This window comes from Diadema antillarum, unplaced genomic scaffold (assembly GCF_040938485.1).
Source record: "Diadema antillarum isolate AM-2024a unplaced genomic scaffold, OU_Dant_1.0 scf00000024, whole genome shotgun sequence".
NCBI classification, from domain to species: Eukaryota; Metazoa; Echinodermata; class Echinoidea; order Diadematoida; family Diadematidae; genus Diadema; species Diadema antillarum.
This window is the reverse complement of record NW_027270913.1, coordinates 2,923,614-2,937,427: the sequence shown is the minus strand read 5'-3', so window position 1 is coordinate 2,937,427 and position 13,814 is coordinate 2,923,614. Positions and strand designations below refer to the sequence as shown.

The following is a 13,814-nucleotide window of genomic DNA, read 5'->3' as shown; positions in this document are numbered from 1 at the left end:
GGGGTGAATAACATGCAAAGTTGCATTAACCCTTATACTCTCCCATAACTTTGTTTCATATGTCTACATTGTATTAAAGTTTGTATAGGCATAGGTGTGCGGTATGTTAAGGTACGGTATAATGAAATATTTTTGTTAGAGGAGACTTTGCGTGTGTCCGTGTGTGTGAGTGTGTGTGTGAGTGTGTGTGTCTGTGTGTCTGTGTGCAAGACCGTGCTCATCAGGGGGAGAAGAAACGGCTGCCATTCAACCTCCTTATAAGATCTTCCTTGTGTACCTTTAGAAGTTCGAAAAAAATGGGTCCATGAAATGTATGAGAGACCAATACAATTTTGCCATTGTCAAAAGAGTTCTGTCCTCATGGTCTCGGGAAACGAATAAACCTTATCACATATCTTGAAAAGACTTGATCTGTTGAACAATAATAATTAAAGGGTTATTGGCATAACATAATTACTCTACAACAGATTTTTATGATGAAACGTCTGTTTATCCTGAGTAGATTGCATGCATTCTCTCAAACACGGAAGTAAAGCAGGGACCGCTTCATGATATCTGCGCCGGACAAGTGTAATGTATTTTGAAATTGAGGGAAGGGAAGGGAGTCATTCATCTGGTGTCATGGTTCTTTGGTTCTCTTACAGCGTGTCTGCTGACAAAGTCAATACGAACCGTTTCCTGTGTTTGGTTAGTGAAAGTAAAAGAACAACAATCCACTGCATAATGTGATGATTATACGGAAATCTTGGATGTATGTGTTCTGTGATATCAGTCCCAGATCATGACTTGATGTTCCAGTCTATATGAAGAGGAAGTTAACCAATTTATTTCCTATTGACGCGACGAACGAACAAGGATACAACTGGTGAAAAAAAAAAGCAAATTACAGAAAGAAATTAGATTTCAATTTGAAAACACTATAGATGTTGGATTGATTTGCTACGGCTGATGTTCCTGTATAAGTTAAACAGCTATGAAATAGTATATTTCTCGCCTTTGTAGGAGCATAGAAGACTCAGTCAGAATGTAAAATAAAAAGTCAGTGTACGTTAATTATTTGCTGGCAGAGTCATTTTGCTCAGGAATTGGAAAATTAGATAACATTCATACAGGACAACATCAATTATCAAGTTGGGAATCAATGCATGTATCAGGAATCCAAAGCCCATAATGTGAAAATGTGGACCGAGTGCAAGGAGCAATATGAGTATAACATATCAGTGAAAGCTTGAGATAAATTGGACAATCAATTAAAAACTTATGAATTTTTAAAGTTTCGATGCCGTCATCGCTGGATAAGTAGACTACTACACTTCATGACGTCATTGTGGACAACTTTATAAAAAAAAAAAAAATCCAGTATGGAGAATTCCACAAAATTTCCTTTTTTTTCATGAAAAGTTCTCATTCCATCGACTTGTTATTGACATTTTAAAGGTTGTATTATTCCCCCTGCTTTCTGAAAGAGGTAAGTCAAGTGCTCTTTCATTATGCTATAGAAAAGTGAATATATGCTACATTTTCTTTACATTTTTCTTTATATTGTTGTTCATAATGATGGCAAAAAGTGAAGCAGTTTTCTTTATCCAGCCATGATTGCACCGTATCCACACATCACTACCTTTACACACTGAATCTCTAATGATCAACTATTATCATGTTAACAATGTAACAAGAAATCATGTACGTCGAATTTTGAAACCAGGATGTGATGACACATCGGTTTCGTCGTTAGGACAAGCACACAAGAAACAGGGGTCCATTTATCAATCTGACATACTTTACAATACCGTGTTACATGATGATCATTGTATCATAGCCCAACTAGTTCCACTCAAATGCAAATAGATATCCAAAAACTGCATTCTATAAAAAGGACGGCAATATATGTAAGATATTCTTATATTTGATGTATCACCTCAAATTGTGTGAAGTCCGTTGGGCAATTGTTTTGAACTATCATATAGGTTCTACCAATAATTGCAAACGCGGAATAATCTTATGCAGGGATAGTGTGCGATTGTCGAATAGTCTGCAGACAAATTGGAAGAAAAGATCACCAGAGAAAGCGGATCAGACATCGGGAGGTCGATCTTGCCATAACTTTAACATCTTATACCAGCGTAGAAAATTTTGTTCTCATTGTATCAATCGAATCGGCATTTTTTCAGGTTGAAAGTGAACTTAGTTAACTTTCGCTCTGTCTTTGATAGTGCATATCGGAGATTAAATTTAGAAATTCAACAAAAGCGAAATTTTGTAGCCATTCCCCTGTGTTTACTAGCTTTTAGTTTGAAACGTTTCGGAAAAGGTATTATATAACAAATTGTATTTTTGTTAATGTGGCACTTCAAAAAAGCAATGGCAATGTTAATACCGTAGTCATGTAGGTCAAACTATTATCAGAACGGTTGAATAATGTATTTCCCCCTCTTCTACCTTCTATTCTTCACGTACAGGTTTCTCCGGCGTCAGAGAATGATGGCTCATAGCCGAAGATTTGTCCTACTTGGAATATTGTCCATCGCCATTCGTTGTATTGGTATGATATGAACGTCAAAACGGCCTCAACTTTTATGATTCTTTTAATGTTTATATATACAACAGCAAAGTTATGTGGATTTCTGATTCTATTGTCAATTTAATTGCTTTGGTGTTTGGTATTATATATTTCTATTTTGGGGGATTCGCTATAAAGACGGAAACCAAGACAAAAATAAGATATTGTATCTAAAATGCAAACACGGAAAGTTCATTTACATGAGTGTGCTTGCTATATGTCTGGATATGGTTAATCGTTTGCTTTTGTTGTTGTCGTGTTTTTTTCTTAAACCCAATTACAACTAGTCACTGCAGAATTTTAGGAACTGGAGGAATGAATTAATGAATGAACAGTGATGAAAGCAAGGTGATTCTTTGTTTTCTCTCACCAGACCATGTTATTCTCTTTCACTGTCTTCCTTAATTGTGTTAAATAGGTGGAACCAGCGTGACCCTCGAAGTACCAAGCCCTCTGACTCCAAACCACGAAGTTACGGCTGTCTGTACAGCCGATAAAGTGTTTGGATCAGAACGTGTGTTCTGGTACTTAAATGGCGTACAAATTACCGATGGGGTACAGACAAAGAGCACAGTAAATGGCCTGATCCATAATGTAGATGGTTCGACATAAAGTTTGACAAAGGTTCTTGATATCTAAAAAGGGGTAGGTTACGTTGTTTTGAAAAGCATATCTTCAATTCATTTTCTTTTTTTGAGATTTGTTAATTTTTTTCATGATATTCTTGAAAAACTTATTGGATTTTGGTATCATTTTCTGCCATCCTTCGCGCCTTCTTCTCCCTGGAACGTTGCCCAAAATGTCGCATCGTCCTTCAAACCCGTGACGTCAGATGACAAGTGGGATTCCCTCTTCAGGGACATGCAAGCTAGATGGAATAAGACAGAATGTGTTCTCGTGCACATGTTGGGGAAGATAAACAAAATATATGTACACGAGAACAACAAATCAATGACATGAATCAATTTGAATCTATGTTGATTTCTTCACCATGATTTTTGTCAAAATGATATCTTTCTTTCTTTCTTTCTTTCTTTCTTTCTTTCTTTCTTTTTTGCATTAGGTAAATTACGACCAATCTGCGATCACTAACTTAAAGTGGAAATTGACACTTTCTTCAGCTCACTGCCAATAACATGTGCTAATATCTGGTTTCCATACGCTAAATTAATCTATTAGTGTCTATTACATGAAGTTGTCCTTTAAATCTTTGTTTTCAATTCCATTGTTGTTTAGTATTAGTTATTGTGGAACTGTCCTTATTTGTTTTGTTCTTTTTGCTCTCATTCTGTCAACGACTTTCCATGAAAAGTAAAAATAACTCTTCCCCTTCAGATATAAACAACCATACGCTTGGACATTCACACACATACAAACACAAAAATCCATGAAATATTTAATCCAAGATTAAGGTTCTCTTAATTTGCCGATGAAAGACAAATTGATAATCTAATTGTGATATGTTTATTCATGAAAACCAATTTGCGACATTGACTTCCTATGTATTTTGACAAATTAATAAAAATGCAGTTGGTTTGTTAGATAACAATGCAATGCAACAATCCCGTGATGTAAGGTCCAAAATGTAGCAAGTAGAATCAACTCGAATTACCGGTCACATCGTTACACAACAACAAGAACTATTGATATATAGTTTACAACAATATGAGCGACATTTAAGCCAGAGAGATACAAATTTAACTTTCCCTACCAGGGGCGGATCTGGCTTTTTGCTAATGGGGTGGGAGGGGGGAATTAAGTTTGGATCTATAAAAAAAAAAAAAAAAAAAAAAAAAAAAAAAAAAGTCCTCACATTCTTTGGTGCCACTTTTCGACTGACAAGAAAAAAAAAAGTAAAACAAAAATAAAAACAAAAACAAAAGGTCTTCATATTAATATCGCTACTACTCCGCTAACACTCTAAAAAGCAAAAAAAAAAAAAAAAACCCAACAAAACAACCAACAACAACAAGCAAACAAAATAAAGACAAAAACAAAGACAAGGAAACGCTCGGACGGGGACACACAAAAAAGAAAATCAAAACATTAAGGAGCCCTACCTCCTCAGATCCGCCATTGCCTAATTTTACAGAGATTTTAATTTTCCTTTCGCTACATTATAATACACTATGCAAAGCAAAAAAGACACATAGTTTAACATGTTTAAAAATTCATCTTCAATATACTCCGAAAAAACACACCTAAATCTACAAGGGGGAAACCCGTTTACTTACAAGCTTAGATGGCATTGCTCTGTTGTTGGTAACTTATCAGTTACAGCAACGACAATTGATGTAAGCCCACCTGCCTACTGCTGGTGATTTAATATACTAATAATCTACACAAGGGAAGGAGAATGTTACGTATTTAGGTATATGACTAAAAACTGTGAAATAACATTACTTGGAAGAATCAAAATTCACTTTCGTTTACCTTCAGGATTGCCAGTTTGCTAAATGCTATGTGCATTACTTAAGGTTATGTGCACGATTTAAGGTAATAAGCCATTTCAAAAGTAGCCACAATCTACGTATTGCTTGTAATTAGAATTGTATATATACGTGTAGGATAAAACAGCAAGGGAATTCAAGACACTGGACAAAAATGAAAAAAAAAAAACTGTTATAATTCTGCAGATGCAGCCAAACAAACTTTGTTCAAGAATTGGACACTTCTTCCTTTAGTTCACTCCACAGATGGTATCTGGGATACCCGAATCAAAAGATGATGATTCATAAACATGGATTATCCGCTCCTCATCCGAATCAAAAACACCGAATCATCGATACATAATTTTGTGTGCCAGAAGTGACCTTTCACACAGAAACATCACCACACTCTTTTAAATCGAATTTACGGTACCGCGATAGAACAATGCCGTAAGATAAATAAATGAGATCTTTCTGGGATATCCCTGAGAAGATAATGTCTGAATATTGAAACAATGATTCTCGTCGTTTGACCAGAATATACGAAAATACCAAGCACGTTCCCTCTATCTGATGTAAGGCTCCAAAGGCAGAAAATTTCCACTCCCTCATCGGACTCTCTGAGGATATCTTAGAGAGGACGACGTCGATTTGAAAATAGGAGTAAAGTTGACAAAATTAGTGGAACAAATTCTGTTCACAACTAACCTCACATAAATCAGAATGCTTCCCTGACATGGAAACCATTAAGTACTTAAAATGCAATCATCTCCGGTACACTAGGAACAGATTTTTCTTCCTCCCGTTTTATGTGGTGTCTATGTGTCCATTATTGCACTGGTTAGTTCCCAGCAAAATACGCTTGTCTCATACAGTCAAAGGATATTTTTACCAACGCGAGATATGTTCTCATTATCATGTCTTCTCTTCTCAACTCGGGCATCATACATTCGGAAGCATGTTGCTTCGCATAGTGTTCAATGTATCAAATAAGAGGCATTGCTACTAACTGGTATACGACATCCCTACCACATTCAAAATAACTCTCTCTTTATGAATTCGATAATTTGTGACAGAGGAACAAAATGAAACGGAAGTGAACTTTTACCTCACTCTGGTGGAAGGTGATATAATGTGTCTCCCATTCATGCAACGAATGCGCAAATCCTCCCTGAGTGTGGAGAGAGTATACGGTACATTTAGTAAGATGACTATTGTAGAGTTTGAGTTTTTATATCACGAATGACTTCTGTGAAATCTTAGGAGATTTTACATGACATGCGACTACGATTTCATCGGCAGTTAGAAGACTGAACAACTTCACATAACATCGGCTGCCCTAGTGGTAGGGTGAATCGAAAGAATTTTTGTTTAGGTCATAATCGTCTCCCAATCATCATGTCACATTTAACATACGTTCATGAACCAGTGCGGTCAATGTTATCGAGACAGGATGTCTGTGTAAGCAATGCACTGGACTTGATCACTTGTTAGAGCTTCTAGGTTTTCGTCATACTCTAACGTTACAGGATGCTGTCCTCACTGTACATGCGCAAACATCAGGCGTGTTTTTCGTTAAATATGGTTAAAAATGTAGACATGGGCTGCTGGGTAAGTTCAAACACTTTTGAAGAATTATTGAAAGTGTCCCTACCAAGAATTTGTACTTTGAAAACCTTTTGTGCGGGGCTGAAAACAACGACATTGCTTGTATTTTTGTCTCTTTCAATCTGTTAAATCTTCGTACAATGCATCTGGGATAACAATTTAGGAATATTAGGCAGGTTCTCTAACTATCCTCTATGATACCTTGTTAAGTTTGTATAAAGAAACAAAAAATACTATTCTATTTTCTAAAGTGGCATAAGATGAAATATCGACATGTTTGAGTTAATTACAAGAGAAGAAAATCTGTCACAAGAACCATGTCAGCCGACGACAAATTCATCATACATCCTACACTCAGCCAAAGGAAGATAATGCTGTCCTATCAGCGTGCTCTCTAGCGTACGGATGACTACGATTTCCGAGGAAGTCACTGCTCAAGGCCGTGCGATGGTAGAAATGGTGAGTACAGCGATTCATTCCAAAGGACACGAACTAACACAAAAGTGAATGAGTAGATCATTGACTTTCCGTGTTTCCTTGTCTGTGGAAGTTGCGATCACGTGTTAACATGTCTATTGATGCAACTATTCCACCTACATTCATGTACAAAACTGGGGGTAAGTAACAGAAATAAGAAAGGACGACCAATTTTTAAGCATATTCAACGTTCAAGTCCCACTTAAAGGATCGAAACAGACTTTTCCAAACCGGTACGGCCATTTGCAATGCAATCATTGTGTATACACAAGAATTATATAGTTTTATGCACTTATATTTGCAAGTCTATCAACCTATAGGCAACTATTAAGCCTGAACTATAGATATGTTATTGTAGTTGTTTTATTTATGGAAGAAATAATGAAATCTTAAATCAAAGTTGAATCAAGTTTGCTTATTTTAGCACAGCAAGTGCTTCAGCCTCGGGTTGCTTTTCATCGGTCTACTTTGATACTATCTGAAGCCTGGATGATGGCCACATTTTGACAGCAAGTTTGTATCGCATCACATCTCATACAACCGATTTTTTTTTAAATCCGTGAACCTCTTTCCATGTAGAAATATCCATACCAAATCAACCCAGTCATATTGCAATGTGTTTACCTTGAAGGTATCAGCCATGATGGTATAATCTTGAAGAAAGCAAACCCATTGCTTTAACTCTAACCTAGTTGATCCTGTCTATCGAATGGTAACCGGTGTTTATTGTTAATTACACTTTGATGTGATTGGCAACATTTCACTAGTCTTGTTAATACGAATAACGAGCAAGAAGTTTCATAATTTCTTGTTCAATATAACGTATGATTCAGAATTATTGATTAGCAAGTTTGTTGACTTGTTTTGAACAGTGGAAGCAGATCTCAATGCATTCAATGTCACAAACGGTGCAACACTGGATGCGTCTTGAATATTCATTTGTCGGTCCCAGCAGCTCATTGTTTGTGATACCTCACTTTCATTTGCACTAGAATCTCAAATTTCTACTCGGCTTTCAATATTCAGAAATAGCCAACATCATCCATTGTCTTTTCGTGCTTTAGTGAGACTTGTCGGAGGTTCTGGGGAACATGAAGGCCGAGTGGAGATACTGTGTGACGGGGTCTGGGGCACGGCGTGTGACAACGGTTGGGGTACGGAGGAGGGGAACGCGGTGTGCAGACAGCTTGGGTACTCATCGGCCGCCTCGGTCCATCACAATGCCCACTTCGGACAAGGATCGGGTCCCATTTGGTTAGACAATGGAGTCTACTGTCCCACGGCTGATAAAAATTCCCTGTTAGAGTGCTTTCGAAGGCCATGGGGATGCTATGTATCGAGGTACAGCGGGAGAAGTTGTGGGCACAGCAGTGATGTTGGCGTAGTATGTGCTGGAAAACGTGAGTTAACTTTCATCTGTTATAAAGTCTTTCCTGTTTTTGTTTTTGTTTATTGTTTTTGTGTTTTTTAATCAATAGTCTTCGTTGTTTTTCATCTGTTGAATTTTTTTTGTACATAACAATCTCAATAACTGCTATCAAATCCCAAAGATTATTACAGTATTGTACTGCTTGTTTGATCATTTGTTTTCAACTGACGAACTATGACTGATCGATGACATGTCCATGCTTCATTTGTTGAAACTTAAAATGTACCTAGTTTTGATACGAGTTATCATTAATTCTGACAAACAGATCAGCATAGATATTCTGTCATGATTGTTTTCAACCTTATACGTAGTTCGGATAATCATGAACTCAATCTTGAATGGTGTTAGTTGGAGACAACACATTGTTTCCATGAAATAATAGTATCTGGAACATCCGATTATTTACAGCACTTTCATTGACATGCAAAATACTATGCACTGATTACATTACATGCACTTATAACTTTATTCGATGGTTTTCTTCTTTATGATAGAGTAAAGAAGGGGACCCACATCACGTCTCAAACACATAATGTCTAATTGAAGTATTCATGCTATTTTTGTCTATCATGACACATCAGGTATAATAATTACCCATTAACCTTATTGGAGCACTGATTCCAAAAGAGTATCATATAGATATGAAACTTGAAGAGATGCAAGAAGTGATAATTGGCACCACCTCCCCCCCCCCCCCTTCCTGAACAATATTTTAAATTTGATCTCAATGTCAACTGCGTCAAGTATGATACTTGTAGTTGCCTATCTAATGATTTTGGTTGTACACCTTTTACTGATATACTGATGGACCAATATTGGTGTTATGAGTACGTTATTTTATTGCACAGGAAATGAGAGCGCTGCGGCCGCAATATTTGCCAACGCTGACTTGAAGGAAGGCCTAACCTACGGCGTTGATAGCTTCACTTATTACGACATGACGAGTGAGCTGACATTTACCCCAACGACAGCAAACAACGGTGATATACTTCAGTGTCAAGTGTACGGTGTTGTGCGCTCTGTCACTCTGGAGGTTACAGGTGACTTTATCAATGTGATTATGATATTGATACACACATACATTGTAAATTCAGTATCAGTATGTGAAACACATTAATTAGCTCTCTTCATGTTTGTTGGTGGAATGACTCTAAAGTGTTGGATCATAAAAAAATTGGTAAATTGCGTCGTTTCAGGTTTTCCATAGAGCACTTTCCTTGTAGAATATTATATTATCATTCTTATAATTATCATCATCATCATTATCATTATGTACGTCTAATACAGGATCCATTTCATATCTTTAAAGTCCTATACACACTGTTTACTTTCTAATATAATACCTTTTGAATAGATGATGCTACTGCTTTGAAAGTTCCTGTTAGTCATGAATTGTATGTATTTATGCAGTGTGCAAAATTTCGGCTTAATCTGATAATTCCTCCATTGTGGTTACTATGAAATTTTACATCCTGTATCCTTTGTCCCATTCATTGCACAGAGCGCAGCTTGGTGAGATTAAGTATATAGACCCTAAACTTTAAATCCTCATTTCTCAATTAATACTTTTCCAGAGTGTGTACGTTCTTTCTATCATTTAGATATTAAAGTTTGGAAAGTATACATATGTTTTGAGGTATACTTGATTTTTATGCTTGGAGTCTGCTGTTTCAGAATCTTTTTAATTAAACATTTATTGTGTTTATTCATCTATTTATTTGTTTATTTATTTATTTATTTATCTATTTATTTGTTTATTTATTCATTCATTCATTTTTGCCTGTGGAGGTTTTGTGATGCAGGGTCATAATATTATCATGCAATGGTAATGTATAGTACGCGGAAAGAAATTGTCTGTTTTGTCTGCTTCTTCTGCCACTCTGCTTTGATCGTGTGGATCTAGAAAACACACTCAAACTCAAATAAATCCTTGCAGAAGAGGGGTGAAGGTTCACATGGTTCAGGTGTGAGTTTCTTCTATTTGTCTCCCTCTCCCTTGTTTCCGACATGTTTGTTAATTTACAGATCAGCCGTTGCATTCTTAACAAATTTAATTTGTAGAGGGAGACAAATTGAAAAAAAAAAGATCACACCTGAACCTTCAGCCCACTGAATGATAAATTTCTTTCATTTAAGAATATCATAGCTCCATGTAGACAACATGAGTGTCAAAACATTTCTTCTCATTAGACTTTCTTGCCTAAAATTACGTGTACATAATTATTGTCTATGTCATTTGCGAAATAGAATGTGAAGCAAACATTTGCATGGGTTAGGGTCTAAAGCCTCAATACAGAACAATATGAATTATTGGTTCATTGTGTTAGTAATGTGTATTTCTAGAGATGTATTTTATCTTCACAGACTTCCATATATGTTTTGCATTTCAAGTTTGATTTGTGCTTTTATTATCTATGATTACACTTATTGAAAAGGTTAATCTGTTAAGTCTTAAACGTACAATGTGCAATATTATTACACTTTATTTAACAGGTGATGTACCCCGGTCTGTCACTCCATGTATCACTCCAAGTCCCGGTACCCCTCCAGGAGAGAACATCTTATCCATCGATGCTGTAGAGATAAAAGGCGAGGGTAACGTGTTTAATCTGGTCATCTCCTGTCACGTGAACTTCACTGATCAGCCGACCCCGTACCTCCACACCTACACCATCGGGACTGAGAATACAACTCTATCGTCATCAAGCTGCGCCTCAGCCATCCTCTCTCCAAGTCCCAACGCCTGCATCGAACTCGCGTGCTCCGCGACGAACGGAATTGGAACGACCTCAGCCACGCGCACACACTGTCCTCAAGGTAACTAGTCATTACACTGTGCGGACTAATTAGTGATCCATGTCAACGGTGCAGCATCCCTTGGGGAGATTTTATTACATACAATGCACCTTGTCGTGTATGTTCTCAGAAGTAATGTTCTCCAAGAACTTCGGGTTATGGTAAGGGTTGTGATAGGTCTAGTTGGGTGTGAGGATGCAGATATTTCATGGAGCACTTGTCGCAGAAGTAAATGTCATGGAACCCCTTGATGCGCTTCATTCAGTCAGAAGAGCGTGGTGTGTAGCTCGGATTGTTTTGTTTTGTTTTGTTTTGTGTTGTTTGTTTTCATAATGAGATATAGCCCCTACTTAAACGGTGCCTTGGTTTAATCATTTAACGTTTACGAAGAGCGAACTGCATGAGTTCACACACATCAATATTTTTATGTATATAAAAACCGGGGCAATAATTGCAGGAGCAAATGTTGTGTCACCAAAGGGCAAAGAAACCACTTTGGAGCAAACCTTGTACCACTTTTCATTGGTGATTTACCTATAGGGGATCCCATTATGCCCATAGCTGGTCCTCGTCAAGGGGCCCTCCAGAAATCGTCGACCACGTACGTTCTTCTCGTCGTCATTTTCATCCTCTCCGTCATCACTTACGTCACCGTCCTCATGAAGAGAAAGAACGTCTTCTGATTGAGGTATGTTCACATGGTGTTTTATTTACATTACCCGTACTTTGACAGGGTAACCAAGGAGGATGTTGCATGACGATTATATACTATTTTTAACCTTGTTACACCAATGAGGTGGTTACGCTATCATACTACCTCCGTTAGCACTTGATGATAAACTCTGATACTCCCGCGTAGCCTTACTTGGAGTCATTACCGAGATAGTTCAATGACAATGAGGAGAGTAGCAGACGACGGGATGAGCTTAATAAAAGCGTTTCAAAAAATAAAGAATCCGCAGCATAAATATACAATGTATCAACATTCCCTGAAAGAATCATACTTTTTGGCTTGAGATGTTATATGCTCATCTTCATAGGCTTGGTTAATGCATTGAAACATTCCTATCATTTTGTGCCTTCTTGTGTTGCTACCGGCACATTTTTTTTTTCGTCACTGACTTATTTTCTAGTTGCATTATTACTTGGGATATTATCATGTGTTCTATTGTTCTCATTCATTACATGTTCCTCACTCGCTATATGTATTTCATGACTTCCCTGTGCTTCACTATATCACTTGTCTTTCTGCTTTTCTAAATAACACGTAGGTCTGCCATACCTTTCCTAGCTTGTTTGTTTGTGTTTTCCGTTGACGCCATATCCTGTTTTCATTTCTTGGCAACCGTTATAAGAATCCTTTTATGACATTTTCCTGCAGGTACGCAACACTGCGAAGGTCAACATCAGAGAAGGCTTTCGATGTATGGCAACAAGATTTCTTCCGATGGCAAAGCATTAATTTGTATTGAATTTTTTTATGAAATCAATCATAGTAAATTTTCGAAATTAATTCGAAAAAGTGTTTTGTTTTTTTACATGCAAGGATTTTTACATGATCTGAATAGATTAAAAATGAGTTCAAAATCGCAAAAACCGCACGCGATTGCATAGAAGAATGTGAACATAATTATGGACAGTAAAGGAAGATAACTTAATCGTGATTGATATTTTCTATGTAATTATCCGTAGAAAATTCCTTTCAGTGTCATGATTGTTTATACTCGCACTGTGTATATAGTTTGCACCATGCACTAATTAATCCACTGTGGTTCACACACACACACGCACACTGCACATTTCAACTTATCGACGCACACGCTGAATGTCAAAGGTCACAGGGCAAGATCAAATTCTACAATTTCTTTTTTTTCCCCGTATCTGTGCAATGCCTGAAATGAGTGTCATGTGTTACCAGAGAAAAACACTCTAGGGAAAGTTTTGGGACATGGGATCAGTCAAAGGTCAAGTGATGATGCTAAAATGTCACCTTTTCTCCATACCTCAGAAATGGCTCAAGGTATCAGTATGAACGTAGTACATGTGCGTGTATTGCTTGACAATGATTCTCTAAAGAATTTCTGTGTCATGAGGTCAAAGGTCATATTAAAATGCTCGATTTACACTGTTTTCTACAGACCTTAAAAATTATTAAATGTATGCATTACCACACAATGTTTCTGTAGGAAAACATAAGGCCATATGGTCAAAGGTCAAGCGAAAGTGATAAAAGTTTATCATTTGTTCCATACTTTGAATATGGCTAGAAGTATTGTCGTGAAACTTTGTGTATATAAATCCAGATAGTGACTATTTGTCGATCATGTGAAACTGACGTCTCACATTGGCAAAAATGTAGGCCTTTTCTGCACACCTGCTGGGATTGAGCCAGATGATTATGCGATTTAGCGGAGACATATAGCAGTCGCCTTGGTCGACATTTAGTAGATGTAGTATAACCACCGGAACCATTTTCATTTACATGTATTTTGCTTTTTATGCCCAGGACTGAGGT

The 13,814-nt window shown here is 37.0% G+C and overlaps 1 protein-coding gene across 1 annotated transcript in view; it reads left to right on the top strand.

Moving 5' to 3' along the window:
• Window positions 1–12,751, top strand: part of LOC139732650 (scavenger receptor cysteine-rich domain-containing protein DMBT1-like) — a 56,281-nt gene extending 43,530 nt beyond the window's left edge. The window contains exons 11-15 of the mRNA XM_071643506.1: window positions 8,139–8,474; window positions 9,352–9,543; window positions 10,997–11,320; window positions 11,840–11,987; window positions 12,681–12,751. Coding sequence (XP_071499607.1) covers window positions 8,139–8,474; window positions 9,352–9,543; window positions 10,997–11,320; window positions 11,840–11,982 — 995 coding nt within the window. The 3' untranslated portion in view covers window positions 11,983–11,987; window positions 12,681–12,751. The remainder of the gene's footprint in view (window positions 1–8,138; window positions 8,475–9,351; window positions 9,544–10,996; window positions 11,321–11,839; window positions 11,988–12,680) is intronic.
• The last annotated feature ends 1,063 nt before the right edge of the window (window positions 12,752–13,814 follow it).